Raw genomic sequence first — 24,290 nt, 5'->3', positions numbered from 1 at the left:
TAAATAGCAAACAAATCTTCTTTCATTTACATTGCCATGGCTTAAAATAGAAAATTCTAAAGGTGCTTTTTTTACTGTACATTAAATCCAATTGATTTTCAAATTAATTGGGTGGAGAACCAAGTGTGTGTGGGGTGTAGACACCACCTGATTCATTACTGCACTCAATGAGCTGGAAGGTCATTAACAAGAATGAAAGCACATGTAGGCTATCTCAGAATAGGATGCAGCATGATAATTAAGGTAAGATTGCCAACAGTATCATTAACTAAAGTTCACATTTATCTAGAACAGGTAGTACTTTTTTTCTGCCATGAATATGGAATATATTTAACTACACTGCTAATTACAGCGAAGTCTATTAATTTGCGTATGTTTCAGATTGTCCATTTTTCCTCCAGACTTTAGTCTCTTTCCAGGTAGTTCATTGCAGTTGTTCAATTAATTTACCTCCATTCCCAAAGGTATTATCTTTATAATTCAATTGGATTGCACATACTGGCATTTTTATTCTTTGACCCACTGATATGCACAGCATTTTCTAAAGAAGCAGACTTGTGGAAAACGTAGGAAAATGTTTCAGAAAAAAAATTTAGAAGTCAGTGAAATTTGCCTTTATTAAATAAGTCACACATGAGCCTGAAATTGGAAACCTTGAGGGTAAACTGAATTTATTGCTAAGTATTCCCAGGCATTCAAAATTTCCACTGTAGACTCGTGGAGTGCTTTCATCAGATAGGAAATGATCCCGTGCACCTCTGCTGTAATTGATCTTCAAAGGCCTTGCAGCACTAAAGCACTTTTAGAAGCCTTTAAATTACATTTCTCTTTTTTGTAGAGGCATTGATTTCTTGTTCCCACTCTGTAACTATAACACAACTCGGAGAGGTTATGGGGGTGCAGGTGTTTGAGGGGCTGAGTGCAGGATGATGGATGCTTTGCACTGCTTGTGCACTTCCACCGTGGCATTTAGGAATGTTCTAACAGGATGTGTGAGCAGACACTTATGCAGCCTTGTCTTTGGAAAAGATTAAGTCTTTTTTGGTCAGAGGACAAGAAATCTGCTTAATTTTTGACACTTTGCTTTTAGATTTCTTGATATTTTATTATTTTAAAATATCAAAGTGGCAGAAATGGTTGCCTTGTCTCATATAAACACCTCTAATGGGATTTTAGAGTCTCTTTTATAATGTAAGAAACTGTCTCCTGTCATGTCTGTCACTCTGTTTAGTAGGATGTAATGGATTATTCTCTCACTGTTGTGAAGAGATATTGTTAGAATTGTTTAATTTCTACATAAAACTACTTTTTCATTTGTTTATTTTTAAGAAACTTATTGCCAAAATTCTCCCACCATTTTTCTGCTTCTGAGAAAATAACAAATTAAGATATAGCTGTTCATAAATCGCATGGAGTTTTTATTGTAGTTAGTGCTGCTGAGTTTACAGTATTTGGAGCTAGATGTTTATTCTAAGCTGGGCCTGGAATATTTACTGACATTATGCTGAAACTTGTAAATGAACAGCCTTGAGAGAACTGGCTTTTATTGGTGAGAAATGAATATAAAGTGCTTCAACAGACGATGGAATGTGTATGTTTGATAGTGGTGCTTTGGACATTGCATTCCCTCGTGGGCCAGTCCTGCAAGGGGGTTTGTGCTGCAGCAGAACTGAGATCACCCCAAAAGCAGGAGCTCTAAGTAGGGCACACAGATGGTCACTGGCAGGGTGGGAATTGGGTTTGTCTTGGCTGGAGATGCTGGCCCTGTGCTCACTGTGGCTGCAGACACGCTGCTGCATGTTCAGCATATGCAAACCACTTGCTGATTTTGGAAGAACAGCAGCAAGAGACATATGTTAGCACCAGGGGTTAATTTGCCAGATGCCAGAAGAAATGCTGAGACTGTAGCATTTTTTTTTTCTTCATGGAAGAATTCTTTCTATTCTTTTACTGTTTAAACAAGAGAAGTATTGAACACACCCCTAATCGCACTGATTTCCTAACACTCGTGTGCATTACTGAGTTTTACCTGTGAAATACTTGGTTTCATTTCACAAATTGAGTATTTTTGCTAGTTTGTGCTGATATAGTTATCATTTTTAGCTTCAGGATTATTAAGAAAAATGTTAAAAAAGCAGGAGAAGTGATTTCTGGTTAAGCATCTTTCAGTTTAATTATTATGGTTTTTAATTATTATGGTTTTTACTTATTATGATTGAGTTACAGATATTGATTTTTACAATTATGATCTTACAACCTGGTTCCTACTGAAAACAGTTCCTAAATTTTTGGGGTTTTGTGAGGGTTTTCTGTGATTTTTTTGCCCCTTCCATGTGTTCAACACAACTTTGAAGCATTTTCAAAATACTTGAACTTGGAGATTGTTCATGCATGTGACTCAGTTATTTTTAGCTACTGGGAAAAAGTGGAAATTGGTCACTGTTCATATATTCCTTTATAACCTTCCTTTAAAGGTTCTGTATAGAAACCCAGTCTATCCTGTAGATTCAGGCTTGAATTTTGCATGTGGCTTCTTTATTTATTGTAGTGTTTTTCAGGGTACATTACCTCTAAAACATTACTTCAAGTCATATATTTCAAACATTCATCTTTTGCCAGTTCTATTGCTGCAATATTTGATATAAATGAGTATGGCATAAACACATCTGTAGGTATCTGTAGACACACATTTGTGATGAACATATGCAGATTAAAGCCATTACTTGTGTTTATGGAGGAGTAGGAGACATGCTTGATGTTGCAACTGATAACTTTTTGTTAGACTTGACCCATTATGGCATTTTTGTAGTTACATTTTAATAAAATCTTGTTATTTGGTGGGAAATCAAGTTAGGTAAATGCATTTTAATAAAAAACTTCTAAATGTGTGTGCAACATGTGGTTTATAATTACTTCAAACAGAAAAGAGATCAAAAATGTATTAAAGCACTTGATACTGACACATATTGGGTGTCAGTAAAATGAAATGAGGAAATGTGAACATTCACAGAATCATAGGATGGCCTGGGTTGGAAGGGATGTAAGAGATGTGATTGTGCCAGAGAGGATGTGCTGACAGGGCTGTGTTGCAGCCTGCAATGACTGCAAGCTGGAAAAGGCACCAGGGGCTGGGGATGCTGCCTTGGCTGCAGCAGGGCTGTGCTGGAAGTTCTGGCTGCCCTGCAGTGCCGGGCATTCCTCAGCCCTCACAAGTGGGGACACGGGGGCACACACCTGGAAGCTGAGGTGGAGCCTTGTGCAGCTGCTCCTGGGCCAGTGCTGTGCTGGGCTGCTGGTGCTGAACGTGTTCTGTGTCCTGTGTGCTGCTCTCACAGCACCCCTGTGTTTCTCCTTCCTTCATGTTCCTATTAGAGTCCAGGACACAAAGAGAATTTGCATCTTGCAGCGCTGTCAGAATTTGTAGGTGACCTGCGGTACCTTCCTTTCTCTGGCTCTTATCTAAGCTGTGAAATTTTAATTAAGATTCAACAATATACCATTTTAAAATCATTATTCTTGGGCTCCCCAGTAAACCAAAGAGTTAAATTGCAAATAACAAAGAGGGAAGACTTTTAACAGGAAGATTGCTGCAGTTGTGAACAGATGTCCTTTGTGAAGAAGCACAATGCTTTAATTGAGCACTGGCTGCCATCAAAGGTCTCACCTCATTGAAAGAATGTTGTTTGCTGGCTTTATTTTTAAGGCTTTGTTCTAAATCTGTATTCAGATGACACCTATGTCCTTATTAAATTGGCATGCCAGTTTTTAAGTGGGCATGAAGCCATTCTAACAGATGGATACGACTACAGGCATGCCAGGGAATCAAGAGAAGTGTTTCCTAAGGGACACAAAAGTGGTGTTAAATCTTTATTACCATTTTGGCTGCGCATATGAGGCAGTCAGGAATGAAACCCGTCTGTGATTTTTGCTGAAGGAGATCCAAATGTCTTTTTTAATGACATGATTGTGTTAATGACTTAAGAGTTTGAATTTCATTTATCTGGTATATAAGAAATCATTACCTATCTTCCAGAGGGAATAAGGTGAATAGAAAGGTTAAAAATCCCAACTGAAACCCAAAATAGAAAACACATAACTGCTTAATCTTGGACAACAATGGATCTACCTCTCCTTATGCAGGAAGGTGCTGCCAGGGAACCTCTCCAAGAAGTGTGTTGGAATTTGGGATTGATGAATATGCATAATACTAAATCTTTTGACAGACCTTGATGAAGGAAATGCAAGATGCTCAAACTGTATGTTGATGTTTTATGTGTTCAAATAAAAGTTGGGGCAGCTAGAATGAAAACAATCAAACAGTTGGGCTTTTTCATGCTTTTGAATATTAAAGAATAGATTGCTGGCAATGTTCTTACATTATTTATCAAGCAGAAAAGAAAGCAGCTAGTATTTAAATAGGCATCTGCCCCTCTCCATGTCTCTCCCTTGTCTGTCTAGAGCTTTCTTGGGGCATGGAAGAAGGTGTGAGAATGTGAATTGCTTCATTACAGACTAAGATTTGTTTAGGTTGGAAAAGGCCCTGAAGAATGAGTCTAACTGTAAACCTAACCTTGCCAAGTCTGCCACTAAACTATGTCCCCACATCCACCCATCTTTTAAATCTCCTTGTGGTGGTGACTCCATCAGTGCCGTGGGCTGCCTGGGCCAGGACTGGACAAGCCCTGAGTTTCTGCTACTTGGGAGAGCAGCATCCTCTCTACACTCTCAGGGAGCTGTGGAGGAAGAAGTTCCCCCTGAGCCTCCTTTTCTCCTGGCTGAGCCCCCAGCTCCCTCAGGCCCTCCCCATCAGACTGAGCTCCAGCCCCTTCCCCAGCTCTGTTCCCTTCTCTGGCCTCCTCCCTCAGTGCCTTTCTTGCCTGAGAGCCCCAGAACTGGGCAGAGCCCTCAAGGTGTGCCTGGGCAGTGCCCAGCACAGGGCACAGCCCCTGCCCTGCTGCCAACCATGGCTGGGACAGGCCGGGTGCCCCCTGGCCCACCTGGGCACACCTGAGCCACGTTCAGCTGCTGCCAGCAGCACCCCAGCTCCCTCCTGCCTGTGGAGCAGCCCCTGGCACTTCACCCTGGAGCAGCTCTCCCTGCTGGCCGTGGCTCACCCACCCAGGCTGGCAGGTCTGCCTGCAGAGCCCTCCTGCCCAGCCCAGTGCCATCTGCAGCCTTGCTGGGGGAGCACCCAGTGATGAGCCTAAACCATCAACTACAACATAAAGTTTTACTTTAGCTATTTGTTCAATTACAGTCTTCCACAATTTCCCTATATTTTTTTCTCCTTTTCCCAGGTCAGAATTGCGGATGTTTAAATAAGCATTTGGCTAATTTTCTTTACCTAACTTGCACAATGATACCTTACTATTATCATCAGAAATTTATATACTGCTGCAATAAACTTTTCTTTGTCCCAAGATAGTACAAGAATTTCATATTTTATGTGATGTCCTAGTGAAACAGTTTTAGCTGGGTTTTCAAAGATACGAGGAAGCAACTACAGGTTCATATTTACTTTAGTCCACCTGCAGGCTCAGGCTAAGACCAGGCCTACCTTGCTATAAGCATTGATTTTTTTCCAGTTGCTTTGATTGTATGTATTTTTCAGAATACCTTTGAAGTTCATCCTCATATGGGATGATTTTAACTGGTAGGGGTCTTCTAAAATCTAATTAGTTTTTCCTTTTCTTCTATTTATGAACTATGTCCTTGAAGTGCATTACAAAATTAAGTAATTCTCCTGTATGATCAACAAGCTGAGTTTATCTTGCAGCCAGTCAAAAAAAAAAAAAAAACTAGACATAAAGCATTCACATTAACCAAACTAATTAACAAAAAAATTAATTTTCTTACTAAAATCTATCGATCCTTTTCATGTTAGTATTAATGGAAAGTTTGACCTTTTTTTAAAAAGAAATAATATAGCTAAGAAGAGTTAAACAACCTTTGAATTTCCATGCAGGTTAACACATCAACATTGTTCACATCTGGAAGTGCCCTGTAAATAATTTGTCAGCTGCATATGTTAGGAGATTCTGTATGTATCAAATATGGACCCAATCTTAATTTATATTGCCATGTACAACTGGGATTACTGAAGCTTGCAGAGCAATTAGCTCTAAAAACTAGAGGAGGAGGAAACCAATTGTACCTTCTGCCTCAGCTGTTCTCTCAGTACAAGAAGAAAATTTGGTCTATGCAAGAAGCCCTGTCTTCTCCATGTTTAAAGAGTATGGAATGGCTCTATATGGAAGAGGAATTGGGTCAAGACTTGATTCTTTCCCCAAAATACACGTATATGGTTTTTAAATGAGCTGTAGACAGCAGCAGGCATTTTGCCTTCTGGGAGGAAACTTTAAGTGACCTCTGAATGCTGGTATGGAGGAGTTTTAAAGTCAATATGGTTTGTTCCCACTCCTCCTTAAGGTGTTTGGTGCAACTTGTTAGTTATGATCTCATCTATGCTTCTCGATTATTGATCAAATGGGTATCCCTTGGTGATTAATGTACCCATAACACTTGAATCCTAGGGTTTTATTTTCTATATGAGGACAAATTAAGAATGTACTTTATCTAGAAGACAGGATTCCTCTGGATCAATGACTTTGCTCAATTTAGTCTCTTTGCTTTTGAAATAAAGCTCCTTAGGTATAGGTTTTTATTATCCAGTTGCTCCCAGTAACTTGGAAAGCTACCCCAAATGAATTTTTGTATTTGGCAACTGTCAGACAGTTCAAAGGGACATCTAATAGCTTAAAATTGAGCTGGATATTATTTCGAAGGAGTGAAAGCAATAATTATGTTTATCCTGGCAGATGTGAGAGTGGAATGTGCAAAGAACCTTCCATCTCCTTTGTGAGAGGTGAAAAGTGACTGAGATGTCACATAATGTGATGTGACTTTGAACTTTGCTGTTACGAGCAGCCTGTTAGCATAGCACTCCCTACTGATACCTTTTGAAGTGCAAGTGTTTTCAAGACATGTTTAAGAGTGGTAGCTGTGGGGAAAGGGTTGCCAGCTGAATTTCTCACATGCTGCTGATTTGGAATCTGTATTCCTATGTGTCATTGCAGATTAGTTATATGTATCTGTCTAAGTATGTTCATCTTCATGTTGAATTAGTTGTAGCTGTTACTGTGTCTGTTGCAGATTGTTAGAGTAAATTATGAATCCTTATTTGAAGTGTAATTTCTACAGAGCAGGTTGAAAGCAGAAAACTTGTGGCACAAAGTGTTGCCATGGGTAGAAGTCTGCTGTAACTGCAGAGTTCAGGTAGGGAGAGGGATGCAGGTGAGTTTTACTGCCAAGGGTTTGCTTGCTGTGTGGGATCCACAATGCTATAGAGAAATGTGGGGTTTAGTTGGGGATGGATCATTCCTTCAGCATGTCCTGCACACAGAAAATCTGGAAAGGAACACAGGGATGGAGCAGAGTGGAGACCAGAAAAGATAAATTTTACTATATGGGTTTTTCCATACAGGTTATATATATGTGAAACAGTGTTTATGTCTCACTACAGATGCTGTGCAAGTTCTAGGGATTAAAATGACAAAAAATGGGTTTCACTTATCTGTCTTTAGAGTAATGAGTTTGATATAATCTCTTCTGATACAGGTCAGCTTGATGCCATCTTGTCAAAAAATGACAAGCCCTAAAAGTGAAATTATTTATGTATACCGGTATATATATACCTTTGTTCCTAACTTTCTGATAGTCTCTGTCCATTTTCCAGAGATTCAGGATCTCCTGTAAATTTCTTGCTGTGTTGTGACACTTTCTTACTATCCTTGTCTTTGTTCAGTTTCTGAGTTTTCATTATAAACTGGTCATTTGCAATGCAATAAGCTCCTGTCACACTACCTCTGATTAGCAATTTTGGCAATAACGGATCCTAGAATAGTTGAAGAATACTTGGAAGGAATCTGGGAATGTGTCCAGTCCAAGCTCCAGCTCAGCAGGAGGTCAGCTCTGAGGTCAGAGCAGGTTTCTCCAGGACAGAGACTGTGGAACCTGTTATTGCTACTGCTTGGCTGTCCATGTGAGGGAGAGGTTTTTCCTTACATCCAGCCTGAACTGCTGGCTTGGCTTGTGATTCCATTTTTTGGTTTCCTCTGATCCACTTTAAAATCTGTTAAATCTGTGCCATCTTTCAGTAAGACTCTTACACTTATGGTCCTTCTGCTAAGCACCATTAAATGGAACTTGGCTAGCAGTAAGTGCTATAACCTTAGACTACTGAAGGACAGTTTCCACAGATAAGAGTGAAAACAGAACTTCAGTTTTTTACTAGCTTTTTCATTTTTTTTATTAGCTCACTAGAGTAGTGAGCTAATAATCTCTTTTATAACTTGCACTTATTTATTGACTGAATGTATAAAACCTTTATTTTAAAGGTCCTATCACATTTCAGCAAGTTTTTTAGGCATTGCATGTAACTTTTTTTGGTTGCTAATGATGCTTCTTTGGTTTAGTTTTGGCTTCAGCTAATAACACTGCATTTGTTTCATTTACAATTAGTCAGAAGTGGTTCATTGAGCAAATCAAGAAAGTGTTTGCTAGGTATAAGGGTTTGCTAGATATTGAATTACTGAAACATCTCCATTTCAGAAAACTGGTAACATTTGCTGTCTGCAGCTGGTGACCACGAAGCTGCCAGTCCTGACTTCAGGAGGGCAGCAGGTGTTCTCAGTGTGCACGAACACAAATCCACACAGAAGAGCTTTAGGGGGGCTGGTATCCCCTGCTGCTGGGCTCCACTCTGTGTTCTGTGAGAGCAGCCCTTTGCTTCCTGCTGCACAGGGGAGCCTGTGGCCTGCAGGACGTGCAGAACTGGGCACAGTAGGCTGGGTGAAATTCATTTTTATGCTGCTGTTCAAACAGGTCTTGTGTTGACATGTGTTGTTTAACTGCTCTCTTACTGGTGAGTTTGTAATTTAGTTATTGGATTAGATTTGTCTTGTAGCTTGCAATAATTGTCATAGAAATAGTTACCAAGAGTAGAGATACTTTCTGGAGCAAGAAATTATGCTGCTCTTCAGACATGATTAAAAGCTCTTGGCTTCATGTAGCTTGGAGCTGTTACTTCAAATAAGAATAATCTGAAGAGACTGCTTCTGCTGCTTCATCTGCAAAATTCAGGCAGTTATAATCTACTTTCCCTCTCCTTTCTTTCCCTCTCCTTTCTTTCCCTCTCCTTTCTTTCCCTCTCCTTTCTTTCCCTCTCCTTTCTTTCCCTCTCCTTTCTTTCCCTCTCCTTTCTTTCCCTCTCCTTTCTTTCCCTCTCCTTTCTCTCTTTGTCTCTTTCTTTTCTTCCTTCTCTCACCTTTCTGTCTTCCTGTACTAATGCCCTTATTATCCAGGGGCATTCTGAACCCCTGGCTTGTTTTAAATCACATTAGATAAAGTTTCACCGTATCTCAGCCTGCCCTTGTTTATCAGGGAGTGCACTGTGTGTCCAGGTACTCTAAGTCATTCTTTTAAAAAGGTGTATTTTTTTTATTCCTGGATAGATATTGTTCTCATTAAAGTTATTTCCAATTTGTCTATTTCTTACTCCTGACATTTCCTGTAAGCACCTCTCTCTGAAAAAGTCAATGTACGTGTGAGACTGGAATGTAACTTCATATTTATGTCAGCTTCCTTAAATTTAAATAAGGGTGAATGTATGCACAGCTCTCACTATCACAGGTTTGATAGGCCTTTCATTAGTCTTTTCTTTGTCTGCATTCTTTCATGTGCCTTCAGAAGATACATTCCAAAAATTATACACATAGTTCTGTCCTGCTGCTTGAGTCTTATTTTCAGAAATAAGTTAATAAATACAGTAATTTTCTTACATTAAAATCCTCCATTACTTAAACACAATTGATTTCAAGATGCTTTGTATGTAAGTTAGTAATTTATCCCCAAGTGTTTGATATAAGCTGAACATCCTTCAGAATTTAACAGAAGGAAATTATTTTTATCAGGAACTTTTGGTTCTGATACATGAAAATACTGTTGACTTATGAAAATATGACACAAGTTTGAAATATTCCTGAGGCATAACTGGAAAATCAACAATTCCACGTTGGGACTATGGCTGTTAAGGCATATTGTGTTTCACTGTTTGGGGGAGGGTTTCTTTGCACATATTTTTGCATTTATATTTGTTGTTAAGATAATTTGCTTTCTTTCAGAATGCAGGGACATTCTGCTTCCTGTGATTACAAAAGAGCTGAGGGAATTACTGGAACAGAAGGAGGATCAGCAGCTCCAGGTCCAGGAGAGGAAATACTGTGTGGAATTACTAAATAGCATCCTGGAGGTTCTGAGCTGTCAAGACCCTGTAAGTATTGATGATGATGTAGAGAGCCCAAGTCTGTAGAAAGCCTGAGCTGATTAGAAAGTAAATTATTGATGATGATTAATCTCTTTTGAATATTTAGTACAAGTCAGTGGCAAATTGAACTTTTCTCCTATTTTTCATAAACTTAAAGCAAAGGGCAGTTGAGGTACTGAGGATGAATACTGACTCCTGAGTAACCTGGCCCAGTTAAAGCTCTGCTCATTGCAGGGGGTTGGACTACATAACCTTGCAAGGTCCCTTCCAACCACCACTTTTCAATTATTCTCTAATTATTTTAATTACGCAGAAGAAATTTCAAATTTCATCTCGCTCCTTTTTAAAAATCCCTGTAGTTTCTGAAACAAATGCTTTTGACTGTACAAATGTTGTAGGTATGGTTTCTGCTTTCAGCAACATCTGGGTAAAACAGATTACTATATTTCACTTGGAGATTGTAGTTTCTTTATCAGATTTCTGACATTTTGGAACACTGAAATTTTCATCTGGATGGTTCTTTTTTTTTCTCATTTGAGGGAATGTTCAATTGACTTTTTAGTACCTCACTTTTTAATGAGCAGTAGGTTATTCAATGAAACTTCTCAATAATTTGAGGCTTTTATTCTGAGAAAACATCATAAGTAGCTACATTAAGAGACCTGTAATTTCCTTAACCTGTGAATATGTGCTGATTTTTCCTCAGCTATAGTTTTCTGATACATGTGTTCAAACTTTGCAGACTTTGGATTAAGGCAAGCTGTCATTTTAGGAGTTTTTCACTGTGGCTCCTTGGATCATTTCCTAGTAAATGAAATCATTACAACATATATCTTGATTTCATAAAAATCTTTGATAGTGCTGAGGCTTTTCAGTTTGCACAAGACAATCTTTCCATGTGTATTATGAGCTATTTGCCTCATTGGTTTAGACTTAAGCAGTTCAGGAGGGATTGATTCAAGGGGATACAAAAGAAATATTGGAACATTTAAATTTGAAATGTAATTCTTAAGATAAATGGTGAAAGCATGATAGGGCAAAAATTGAAGCTATCATCTCATAAGGCTATAATGCAAAGTAACCAGTTGTACTACTGTATCCTTTAAAAGATAAAACACAGTTGAAAAGCAAGATGGAGTTATGCTTTCTTTATGAAATGAAGTTTATTTTTTAATTTAACAGTTGCCGTCCATAGCAGCAGTTGCTGACATGTAAAAGACTCATTAGAGCCTACTGAAAATATGGTTTTGTAGCTCATCTTTGTGTGAGTGAGAACATTATGCAGAACAGCAGAAGAATTGCTGTGAATTTAAAACACATACATAAAAAAATTTATATTGAAATTTGTTCAACAGAAGTGGCATTTCTGCAGTAGTTTCTTTCAAGGAAGGAAAACTGGAGATTCTCTGTGAGGTGTTTGGGTCACCATTATCTACAGATTGTGCTTGCAGTGAATACCAATGCATTTCTGATATAAGGAGAGAAGTCCCTGTGGGTACATGTAAGTCCAGCAGTGGTATCAGAACATGCTGAGCCCTCTAGAGGCATCATATTCCTAAGAAATATTGTAGAATAGTTGGGGTATCAACTAAAGAACCAGATGTTTCTGTTGCAGAAAATCCATACCCTGGCCTGCCTCTGGCAATTCAACTGCTGGTCAGAGGAAATATGGATTTTAGAAAGTATTAATAATGTGTCATTAACTGTAACACTGGGCTTTGTAACCACAGCGACAAATGTGGGGCCATCACTTGTAGATTTTCCCTTCCTTGACAGAGGAATCCATGGATTATTATTGCATTTTTTAAAATCAAACACAGATCTTGCTTTAGTACTGATAATCTTCTATTAAAATTACTTATCTAAAGCAAGAAAAAGGAGCAAAGGAAGGGAACACAGCAACATCCAAGGATCACACAGTCCTTTGTCTTTGAGAGCCCCTACAGATTTCTCTGGAGTGTAACACACATGTTTATTTTCCAGCTAAAGTAGGAAAATGTTTCAAGGCTGTGTTTGCCTTGCAGCAGAAAATCCTCTGTAACCTGTAGGCAAATGAAAGAGTTCACTTATGGCTGTTATTGTTTGGGCAGTGTCCTTCAGGATGCCTTTCTTCAGTGTGTCTAGATACAGACAATTTGTTTGGTAATTAACCAAAGTATTTCAGCTGGGATTACTCTTGAACCCTAAGTTGAATGCAGTTTTCTATTCAACAATTCATTCCCTGCATTTCTTAGCCTCCTTCTAAGAAAATGGATGCTTTGACCTGCTGGAGGAGAAAGCTTCAGCCTTTCATAGCAGAATCATGTTACAGTATTAATAGCACCAATGTCTTGTCCTTATTTCTTCTGTTTTTTGCCATCTCAGTAGACAAACCTGGTTTCAGACTAGTATTTAAAACTTTTTGGAAACTTACCTTGGATATTTTTGCATTGCATTTATTCTGTGAAAGTCATCAGAAACAGAAGGCACACAAAGGACAGGGAAGAAAAAGCAGCAGTAGTTGTTCTGTTTCATGTGGTGAAAATTTATACTGTGAGGTGATCTTTCAAGTAGTTACAGAATTTTTGAAGAATGTGATTTCTTTGTCAAAGGAAAGGATATTTTGATATTACCAGCTCTGCTCTACTGTTGTGCCTCACATTGTTTAGCGAGTGGGAACATGGGAATCATCAGATCCTTGTGTTCAAATGCTGTTTTCTTCAGCTGCTGCCTCACTGCTGGGTTCTGCAGGTAGCCAGCATGTTGTTTAAATCTTTGTTTTGTGTTGTGTTTGTGTGTTGATTTTTATGACTAGACAGTCACTGTTGGGCATCTCAGTGAGATGTCTAGGCTTGATTTTAAGATTCCACTCCAGCAAACAACTTCTGGACATAAATGGCATTGTTTTGATTTAATCATGTCTGAAATTAGCTTTGTAGCTTGAGATTGTGCTTCAAGCACCTGTGAAATGCTGTTAAATCTCAGAACTGCAAGTCATTGATGAAGGTCATGGTGAAATTAGTAATTTTTTGTTTCTGTTTTAATTAAAACCACTTTTCCCTCTTTACAACACTTTGTTTCATGCAGTCTGTCAGTCCTTCATGAGGTGATTTTGTCTCTAATATGATATATATGCTATGTTTTAATATTTACTGAATCAGAACAAATTTTTATTTATAATGCTTACAAAACTAAATGTAATGGTGAATGCCTTCTCTCGGAATCTACAGTGAAATCTTGGTTAAGACTATAAGAGAGATGAAGGATCTTTTCCTGTTCTGTGCATTGTCAGGAATTGGTAGCAGTTGCATTTTAAGCTGTTTAGCGAACAAGCCTGGAAGCATTTTAGAATTGTAAAAAAATTTTAAGCTTTTCCCTAACTTATGGTGGATCTTAAGGCTTTAGCAAAAGAGAATTTTAAAGTAATATAGTCAAGAATTCTGCATGTTCTTTCAGGGCCAATTACCTTAAGGTCTTCTGCAGAGACTTTTCAGCCAGAACAATGCAGGATTATGGGTTATGGTTTAAAAAAGAAATTATTATCCTTTTATATATGCCTTTATTTGTGTGTGTGTCAAAGAAGGAATACAAGTTACAGAACTGGGTGCACCCGAGAGTGAGCACACAGGATCTGGTTGGTGCAGAGCTTGTTTCCTCTGTGGCTGCCCACAGAGGACTGCCATGGTTTAGATTTGTGACCAGAACAGTTGATAATGCAGCAATGAAATTTTAGTTTTTGCTGAACAGTGCACAGTGCCAAGGCCTCTTGTGTTTCTCACTGAGCCCCATGCCAGGGAGGAGGGCAGAGCTGGGTGAGAGTTTGGGAGGGCACAGAGCACAGAGCAGGGACAGCTGCAATGAATTGGCAGAAGTGTTTCCCAGTGCCTATCTCAAGTGCAGGTTGTGTAATGTTGTCACTCCCAAGCAGCCATTCAGCGAGTCCCTGTTTGCCAGTGTCCAAATAAATGAACACTCCATCAGAATCTGAAGTGCAGGGTTGACTCTGAAACAACAGAATTGCCTTTTCTGTCCCAATCCTGTAGCAGTTTAAATAGAAGATGAAAGCTAAATCAAACAATGTCTGCTTTTACCCTGCACAGATATTTTTGAAAGAGAGTGAAATTTTGTTTGGTTTGGATTTTCTATTAACTAATCTGTGTGCCAAGCTGTGCCATCCAGCCCAGGAAGGAACCTGAAGATGTTTGAGTTCTGTGAGAACACTCCCTCCTCTGACCTGCCTACAGAGCATGAGCTCTGGCTCTTCCATGCCTTGGCAAATCTTTTCAACAGGAAAGACAAACATTTTTATCACCGTATTTAATTAAGTGGAATAATACAATTATTGTTTTCCAAGGGAACATTTATATATGATACAGTAGTTAAGTAGTTAAAATAGCTCCTAAAAAAATCTTATGCTTAATCAGTGGACTGAAGCCAAATGATGGTGGGTTTTCCCATGTCATCCTTGTGAAAAGAAGTATGATCTGGAAAAGAACATGTTGCAGTTGGTTGTTAGACTATCTTCTGGAGCTAGAAGCTGTAAGATAAAAGCTGAAATCTTGTGCATTGACAATGTGTGAAAACAATTTTTGTTAATTTCTCAATGTCAGTGTTGAATACCTAATTGTTTCTTAGATTATCAAGAAGAAAATATTGGTTTCATAGAGAAACCATTTCATTTCATCTGCTAATGTTTCTCTGAAAATTCAGAGGTCTAGCAGAAAATAACCTTTGTGTGCTTGAGCATATGTAATCGTCTTTCCAGGAGAGGTTTGTTATGTGCTACTTGTGAATTAAGAATAGAGCTCATCTTTAATGATGGAGTCAGGGCTAAATGTTAAAACTCATTATGCAATGTTCTGAACTGTTACTAATTATGGTATAGCACATACTGAAATGTGCAAGTGAACTTACATTATATGAGCCCTCATCTTTTAATTAAAAAAAAGGGAAACTAATGAACAAATAACATCCCTCTGCTAAGTGCTCCTACATAGTTTATCAGTCTTGGCTGTTGATAATATTTTTTTTAATTATAGTGGTAAACAATGTTATAAAAACAACAAATGTGTCTTCTGTGCAGCCACTCTCAAGTTTAAAGTTACAGACAGTGGATTGTACCAGAGAAAGTGAAATTTTAAAGAACAAAACACCAAACACCAATTATTCCATAACTACATTGTTCATTTATAGAGTTTAACAACTTCTGAAATGCTGTGACAGGTGAGGAGATCCCTTCAGCTTGTGTGTGTCACTGTCAAATGCAGGCACAGAGTTTGAGGTGATTGGGATGGGGCTGGGCCAGCCTCATCCCCAGTGTCACAGCTGTGAGCAGCAGGTGACAGCACTGACAGCAAGGAGCCAGGGAGTGCCCAGGGGCACTGAGCAGCCACCAAAGGGAGCAGAGGCACACGGGGCACTGCAACATGGGGGGATAAAAGGCTGGGCTGAAGGACAAGGAGGGCAGGTGCTTGCAAGCCCTTTGATACTGTATGGTGACACTCTGTGTATCATGGCATCTCAACTGCAACGTGCTGTGACAGCCAAAGGACACAGGAGGACTAAATGGCTAAATTGGATAAATTGCCAGAGGTGAGGAAGGTCCCTGTTTTGGGGTGTGGCCTGATCTGGAGCAATCAGAGTAGGAGAAAGAAAAAGATGTTGGTTGACTTGGAGGGAAAACAGGACCTGAAGCAGTTTCTCCTGGGATAGTACTGGGGCTCAACTACCTAAAACATTATTAAGAGCTCACCATGGCTTCTGTGATTGTGGTGCTCTTGCCACGCTATTTCTGACATTAAATAAGGGTCTTCATGTAAGCTAAATATCCTTTTCTACTAGAAATTTGCTTAGGCTTTTTCTTTCTTGTTGTATGCTGGTTTGTGAAGTTGTTGAGTGATCACAGTAAGGTCAGTGAAACTGGTGAACAGAAGGTCATCCCCATTTGCTCAGGGTTTTAGAATAAATAATCAAATCTCCTTCAGCCTACAAGAGCAGTACTGGGGCCAACTGTGTCCAGTCTGTGCCCTCCCAGAGTAGCTCAGGTAAAGGAAGACAACTTTCTCCTTTGATAATTCTGTATTTGTGACTACAGCTAAGAACATTCCTGAGCTCCAGCCTGCCCTGAGAGCACTGGCAGATGTGGGAGCTGTGAGAGAATTTGCTGTAAGTTAACTGTACCAGGGTGAAGCTACAGACTGCTCAGTTGGGGGGGGGGAACAGGAGTCCTTTGAGTGAGAGATGGGAAGTGACTGTTTGAAACAAAAAACCAATTGTGGAGTAGATTGGGCTGAAATTGGACTGAAATTGGACACGAGTATTCCACTGAAATTGCTGGAACTAAGGAGCAGTGTGAGCAAGAAGAATTAGTGTTGCTCTTTCAATAGGGCTGTTATATTGTACAACTTGAGCTGTCAAAATGGAAATAATTGGTTTCTTCTAACTTTTCAAAGAGATATGATTTTAATATCAAAACTCTGTTTCTTTCATTTGTAGGCTTCAACTTATCACCATATTCAAGAAATAATGGTGCAGTTACTTCGCACAGTGAACAGAACTGTTATTACAATGGGACGAGATCCATTAATTGTGAGTAATATTTCAATGCATTTGCAATGCTTTGAAACTCATTTTATAGTTATCCTGGAAAAAAATGCAAATATAGCATTTGTGAATTATTGGAAAAAATATAGCATATTGTGAATATATTTGTGAATATATTATCAATTCCTTGTGAATTATTTTTTTTAATTTAAAGTGTCAAGCTTTACTCTTTTTTATTCAGCTGTGACACTGTAATAGCAGTCTTTTGAAGTGTAGTTGTAAGATTTGAACACTCTTTAAGAGAACAAATGATAAATAGAAAGCTAGTCGATATTTGCAAAAAAGAAGAAAGTTTTACAAACCTGCATAAAGGACATAGTTTAAGACATTGAAAAGAGCATTTCTACAAATCAAAACTGAAATTGTATGAGTAAAACTGAAAAAAAAGATCTGGGGATGTGCTAGAACTAAACACTCACCAGAGATTTTTTTTTTTTTGGTGGCGGTTTCATGATTTAAGAGTTATATTTGAGGACAGGTTCTGCAATTTATTCAGATTTAAGTACACATCTCCTGAGTGCTCCTCTGGATTTGGATTATTTGTGAGAATGCAAGGAATTCATTGGGAATTTGGAGCTTGCCCTTCAGACTGCTCACTTATGGAAAGATGGTATTTAATGGTTTGTCTTTGGAGATTTATTTTATTCTACAAAATCATAGCATCATTTACTTGATGATTTTGGCCACAAGAGGTACATTTTGTGCCTTTTAAAATGTCCTGTGTTTCCCTGTTTACTTCTATTGGAAAATAACAGTTTTAGATCATTGCCAGCCAGAGCATGTGTGCCTCCTAATGATTAGGCTCCTAATAATTGAGGAGACTAATTGAGTCCCTCAGAGGAAATATTTGCCAGTGGTTGCTATGAACTCCCTGGTGGTACATCTGCAGGTTTGAGACATCTCTGTAGCTGTTTATCTGAACTCCAGGCTGGTTTTTGTGTGGAACCCTTGGGCACATCCATGGTCACAACAGGAAATTGTTTGGGATGAAGACCAGTGACCCTTACAACTCTCTAGAGTGTTGGAAAATATTTTCTGTACAAGGGAAGCATGATATGAATGCTGTGCATGACCTAACCAGTCTAAAGGAGTACTTCTGGATACCATAAACAGCACATGAAAAAGCAAAATGAAGCTGTTTTAATCCTGCATAAAAGATCCATTAGGAAACCAGTAGGAAACAAGCTGGTTACAGTAAATTGAAATGACTTGGAAAATCTGTTTCTTTTTCTTTCCTCCTCCCATCTACTGTAATTTCTTCATCTGTTTTAACCTGAAAAGAACAATTTCAGTGTGAATTTTGAAATGTGATTCTCTTGCTTCTAGTTCTGTTCAAGAGAACCTCTGCATATGTGTATATTGGGCATTTTAGAGGTTTTTCAAAGTGGTATTCCAATAAATTGCTACATTTTCTACAGCTGAAACAACACTTCTTAACAGAATAGCCTTTCACATGCAAGTAAATTGTTTTTAACAAACATAAGTCTTTTGTATTTAGAAAGAAATGACAAAAGCTTTTTCTATGCTCTGTGTGCTACTTTAGTTCACCAAGTTAATTTTCAGGTTTGCTTTAACACTTTTGAGAGGGTCAATCTTGCTGTGAAAGCCTGAATACTTGATCTTTTCAAAATGAAGCAGATAGTCAAGAATTATGTCCTGGAGAATGCTTAGATGAGGTCAAGTTGCTGAAATGGTGGTGAATTCTGCAGGGACAGGTGGGACATGTGGAGTTTCTGCAGCTGGACTGTGTAGCTGAGGTTAGACAGGTATAAGAGACATTCCAAATCTATCACTTCCAGGAGAACAGGAGGTTACTCTTTGAATTTTAAATCTATTACTGTGTGAGCATTGCAAGTGTTTTTATTAACTTCTGCAGTGTCATTTACTGTAACTGGAAAATGCTGTGGAAAGCAATGCAAATGCTGATTTATACTGATAAGAACAATAGTTACAATTTACAAGACCTGTAATTCCTTACAAGTTTAAATGCCTTGCACCTGGCAGATAACTAGATTTGGTTTACCTGAGGGGGTTTTTTGCTTTCTGACAGGGATAAGCAGGTTAATTTTCATATTCAGGTGTTCTTCTCACAATCTTCTAGCTTGTTGGCAGAGATCTGGGTTTACAGTTGCCTGGATCTTTTCGTGCTGTGATGCCAGTTGAAGGGAAAGGGAGGGTTCTGCCTTGGGCTTAGCTGGTAAGTGCCTGCTGGGAGCTGTGCTCATGTAATTACTGAGAAAAGTCAGGCTCAGAAAGAAATAATCTCCCCAGGAGAAGGAGGTGGTGGTGGAAAGGTAATTTGGCTCTCTGCAGCTACTGCAGGGAGGACTTAGTTAAATGCCATTCTTGCCTTCACTGGGGTGTTTTAGCAGCTGAAGGCTTTAACAGCTGCTTGGTTGTTTTCACCCTTAAAACCCCACAAAACCTTGACTGTTTGTAGTTGTAGAAGTGCTTCTACACTTCCATGAAGAGGGACAAGTTTATTGTCTGAAACTGCTTATTCAAGCTTTACCTTGAATATTTCATGAGATTTAGACTTTTTAGATAAAGGTCATTGTCATGCAGTGAAGTCTTCCTACAGGAATTATAGAAGTCAATTCATAAACTATGTAGAACACAGAAATATTGTTTTCAGTCTTGGCCTGGTTAGGTAAATAGAAATATCATAAATCCACTATATGCACCTTAAAGGTTTGCTTTAGTACTTCCAAACTTGACTTTGCTCACAGTATCTGTTTAACATGATGAAATAAATGTAGCTATGCTATGCAGAGATGTTTCTAGACAGTATTTTTATATAATATTGTACAAATAAAACTTTGCCCAGAAGGAATCTGTGAGCTCTGTCAAGAAGAGCTGCTCCAGAGCAGGCAATGACCACAGAAACGATTTGCAGAGCTGCCATGGTTGGAGAATTTGATCAAAAATACTCATGGTCTAGCTAAAAGCTACAGCTTTTTTGTTTGGTATTCAAATTGACATCCTTGCTCTACCTGGAAATGCTGCAGAATGCATTTGCAATGTGTGGTTGTTTATTATTAATTGATTCCTGAAACCTAATAAAAATATCTCATTTTATTTGAAAAGATAACACCACATTTAAAGGGCCTACAAATATACAAAACATACATTAGAGTTCAAGTGCCATTAGGAATATGTTGTGTGTCTATGCTGGCAGGATTTTTCTAGTGCACAGAACCAAGAGAAGCCCTACAAGAACTGCTGTTACAGGAGAAAAGTCAGTATTTTCTTCATACATTTTTAATTTTTAAAGAAAGTTAGTTTGACTTCATAAAACAACAATTTCAAATACAGTAATTTTGGAATACTCTGCATTCTGTGCAATGTTTTATATATAACATATATAATTTAAATATGTATTTCTCAGAAGCCCACAATATTTTTGTCAGCAAGTGCTGTTAAGTAGCTGTAGCTTGAGTTTTTTGGTGGAGTTTTTTGACAACTTATGGGGGATTTCTGGATTCCCTTTCACTTTTATTTAAGAATATGTTTGTATTTCTACCATTTCTTTCCTACTCTGGGAGCTGTTTTTAGGGATTATACTGTAATTTCATAAACCAGAGAAGTCTTTGTAGCCAGTACTTTTATCTTCCAACAGTCTACCAATTTCTACTGCTCTTCCAATCCTCACACTATAAAATCTGTAGTGTGTATTTGGTAATTTTTTTATTTCCTATAGGAATTAATAATTTGTTAATAAAATATTTTTAAAATATTAATCTATTAAAAAACCCCAATGCTTTCATATCAAATTTTCATATAGCAAAGATTCTTCAGTTATATGATTCTGCATGACTGAGGCTTGGCTGGCCTGGAAACCTCCCAAGTTTCCCTGCTGCTCTGGGGGAACAGGTCACAAACAGAATTTCACATCCACACCTGCACGATCCACACTTTACTGACAGAGAGAGAAATCAAATACCACCAACTCAGGAATCTGGAAAACAGAAGCTGATTGTGATTGAGAGGTTAAGCATTAAAAATTCGTTATGGCTCTGAATGCCATCAAGCTCAGATGTTAAAATACATAACCTCTCTAAGCACTTAAATCAGTGTATTCCAGTTTTAGCACTTAAATCAGTGTATTCCAGTTTTAGCACTTAAGTCAGTGCATTTCAGATTCATCACTTAAATCAGTGTATTTCAGATTTTTATGAATATTGATGTTTCTTCAGGTTCTAAGAAAGACTCAGAGCCTTGCTTGTAATCACCTTTGTTTGGGCTTTCTTAAACTAAAAAGAATATTTCTGTTTTGCATAGTTCTCCTGACCCCAGGAATTGATTGGTACAATGTGGTGAACCAAAGGCGTGTGGTTTGTTTAAATTAAATAATCTGTATCCAATTTATCTGAAAATAAATTGGAAGCATCATGTGCATTATGTGGGCAAACCCAAAATCAGATAGCTTAAATTGAGCACTTTTTGTGCTTGTCAACAAAAAGAAAGGCAAAAGGTTTGCTTTTGTATCATAAATTATTAAAAATGTGTTCAATACAGAAAAAAAACCTAGGTGCTTTTACTTGTGTTAATGCTCTTGGTGTTGCTTATTATTATACTTTACTACAGGGGATATTGGTCTTAAAGCATTATTTTAATGCACAAGAATAATTTATACACTAATAAACCCTTCACTGCATCAATTATAAATATTAAAGCAAAAAAGGAATGCTCTTGGCACAGCAACACAAGCAGTGCATGTACTTGAGTGTAACATAGTGATGTGTTCTGATGGAGTCATTTAATTCTTACCTTTTTTATAACCACAACCTATTATTGAAGAGCTTTTCTGTCTCACTAAAGGCATCTAAAGACATTAGTAAAAAAATTCCTTCTGAAAGGCCTCTAAAATAACAACAGTTTTGTTCCTGTCATTTCTGTACTAGCTGAAATTAACATGGAAATGGTTTTTAAGTGTTAGTCTTTTAGAATTTGGATCAATTAAGCCATGGCATATTGCAAATTTTCTTCTTAAAAATTTGCTTTATAAAGAAACGAGTTCCTTCAGACAAAATTCTTCTGTGCAAAATTGTTTTTAATGTATTTTCAAATGTGTAATTAACCCTAAGAATTCAAGGAACACAGAAGTGTACAAAAAGTGTACAGACATTTAAAACTAACATTGCACAATTAATACAGGATTACTTAGAAAAATAAGATGCAGGGATTAATCTATGGAATACCCTGAACCAGGGCCACTTCTAAGAAAAGATCTGCAGTACATTCCACTCAACTTGCTTTGGAAAACCTTTTCTCCCCTGCCCCCCATATGAAAGGTGACTATGTTTTCATCAGTAAAATAATAGGATCACCAATCATAAATTGGGTTCCATTGGCACACCCTGTGCTAATGGTACCTCGAGTATTTTTGGAGGAAAGAAGTAGCTGCATTGACATTTGATAAAATCTTTTCAGCATATATATATATTTCTTTTGTGCAATACAGATCAGTTCACTAAATATTATTTTTATGTTCAATTTTTGATCATATATTAATTTACATCTTAAGGCAAAAAAAAAATATTAGGATATTTTGGTACATCAATACAGATCTTAAATGGACAGACTGGGTAAATGATTCAGTGAGACAGTAACCAAAATATTAATTCCTCTTTCTCCAGCAATTGTGTGATGACCTCTGAGGGATTGTGTCCAGTTTTAGGCTTCCAGGTGTATGAAAGACAACTCACACCACCAGGATGGCTGTGGCTTCAGCATGGGAGATGAGAGGCAATGAAAATTGGATTTGTTCAGTCTTTTAGAAGTGAAGACTCAGGAGAGAGGTCTCGTTATCCATGTAGCTCTTCTTGCAGGTGTACTTGGACAGAGGAAGATGTAATGGGCACAATCAGGGTGCAGGAAATTCAGATTAGGTGTCAGGAAAACCTGGAACAGCCTTCCAAAGGAGCTGGGGATTCTTTGGAGATACTCACAACTCAAATTCACTGACCGGGACCTTGTTTCAGCAGGGGTTTAAGACAAGAGTTACCGTGACATTCTCTGGTTTTACAGCTCCCCAGTTCTTTTCAGGGAAATCCATTAAATGACTTCTAAATGCTGAGTTTTTATAGCAAACAAAGAAAACAATAGATTTAAAACTTTACCTGAAATTCTTTTGTTTTTTGCTCAATATGAGATGACAGCAACAAAAATATTTCAGGGGGGAAGTGCAATAATTATAATTGTCTCCTTTGAGGAGAGATTTTTTTGAACAATTTAGGTTTCCCTGAATTTGTTCTTGATAATGTGGTTTGTTCAAAGCTTGATGAAGTTTTTTCCTTTTAGTCAATGTTGCTTATAAATGGGAAATAAATGCTGTGTGACATGCTTAGCTTTGTCTACCATTGCTTTTTAAAGTAGAGATTTGAATCTTGTTATTTTTGGAGAGTTGGAAAAAAGGTCTTTATAAAGCATATGAAAGTGTCCTTGGAAAAAAACCGAGAACTTCCTTTTGAAAGAAACCATTTCTTTTCTTAAAAATAGTATCTTCATGCTATTGTTCAGTGAGCTAATTAATTAAATTCAATTATTTTGATTTTTCAGATACTCTAATTAAACTTTCTTAACCTTTGTGATTTCATAATAGCACATTTTCAGGTGTGTGCTCTCAAGCTCTTTCTGTTTGAGCGTCTTTTGAAATGTAAAAGGATGCATGAGGAAGTCAAATCCACCAGAAGCATTTTCTTTTCACCTTTTTTGTCTTTCTCCTTAACTCCTTTTTCTCGGGAGCTGGAGGATCAGGTGGTGGCTTCTGAGGTGAAGCTGGAGCTGGATTTTGTTCTGCATTGTCCAGTGTTTTCAAAATCTGATGAAATCTTCCTTCTTGTTGCCTGAAGTCATATTCTACACTATGGAAAAAAATTGAGAGACCTATGCTAGTAAGTGAGAAATTCCCCCTTTAAAGAATATATCAAAGGCTGCTTCCCTCATCAGAATAACTTGGTATTATTCAATGATACAGCCTGGGGTCAACACAAGGGGTTAAGGGGTTGCTCCTTTGAAAATAAGTTCAATCTTTTGTGGCTTTGAGTGAAAAATTTTACTTTAAGTGAGTTAAGAATTCCAGCATTGTGCCCAAAGCAATGAGACAAAAATGAAAATGTACCAGGATGACCTTTCAATACATTTTATTCAAAGGTCAGATTTTGATCCCATAATCTAACAGTCATGTGCTTGCAATTAAAAACTCTCACATGCTTAACTTTGTTAAATGGAGTGTCTCCCACTAGGACACAGACTAGGAACAAAAATATATTAAATTAAACAGTATGTAAGTCTTTGAGATAAGTGGTGTTAGTTAAGAAGAAAGTAGAACTCATTTCCTCAATTGAAAACCCTAATTATTATTGATGTCAAACAAGAGCTG

At 37.9% G+C, this 24,290-nt stretch overlaps 2 protein-coding genes across 2 annotated transcripts in view; one reads left to right on the top strand and one right to left on the bottom strand.

Annotated features, from left to right (window-relative positions):
• The window catches only part of DOCK2 (dedicator of cytokinesis 2), a 158,896-nt gene that overhangs the window by 44,815 nt on the left and 89,791 nt on the right, over positions 1-24,290 (top strand). The window contains exons 26-27 of the mRNA XM_021531902.3: positions 10,182-10,330; positions 16,799-16,891. Coding sequence (XP_021387577.3) covers positions 10,182-10,330; positions 16,799-16,891 — 242 coding nt within the window. The remainder of the gene's footprint in view (positions 1-10,181; positions 10,331-16,798; positions 16,892-24,290) is intronic.
• The window catches only part of INSYN2B (inhibitory synaptic factor family member 2B), a 29,714-nt gene continuing 27,362 nt past the window's right edge, over positions 21,939-24,290 (bottom strand). The window contains exon 4 of the mRNA XM_021531862.4: positions 21,939-23,772. Within this exon, the coding sequence (XP_021387537.3) occupies positions 23,586-23,772 (187 nt within the window). The 3' untranslated portion in view covers positions 21,939-23,585. The remainder of the gene's footprint in view (positions 23,773-24,290) is intronic.

The sequence above is a fragment of the Lonchura striata genome, chromosome 13, assembly GCF_050655825.1.
Source record: "Lonchura striata isolate lonStrDom1 chromosome 13, ASM5065582v1, whole genome shotgun sequence".
In the NCBI taxonomy this organism is placed as follows: Eukaryota; Metazoa; Chordata; class Aves; order Passeriformes; family Estrildidae; genus Lonchura; species Lonchura striata.
Note: the sequence above shows the minus strand (reverse complement) of the source record. Positions and strands in the feature narration are given on the sequence as shown.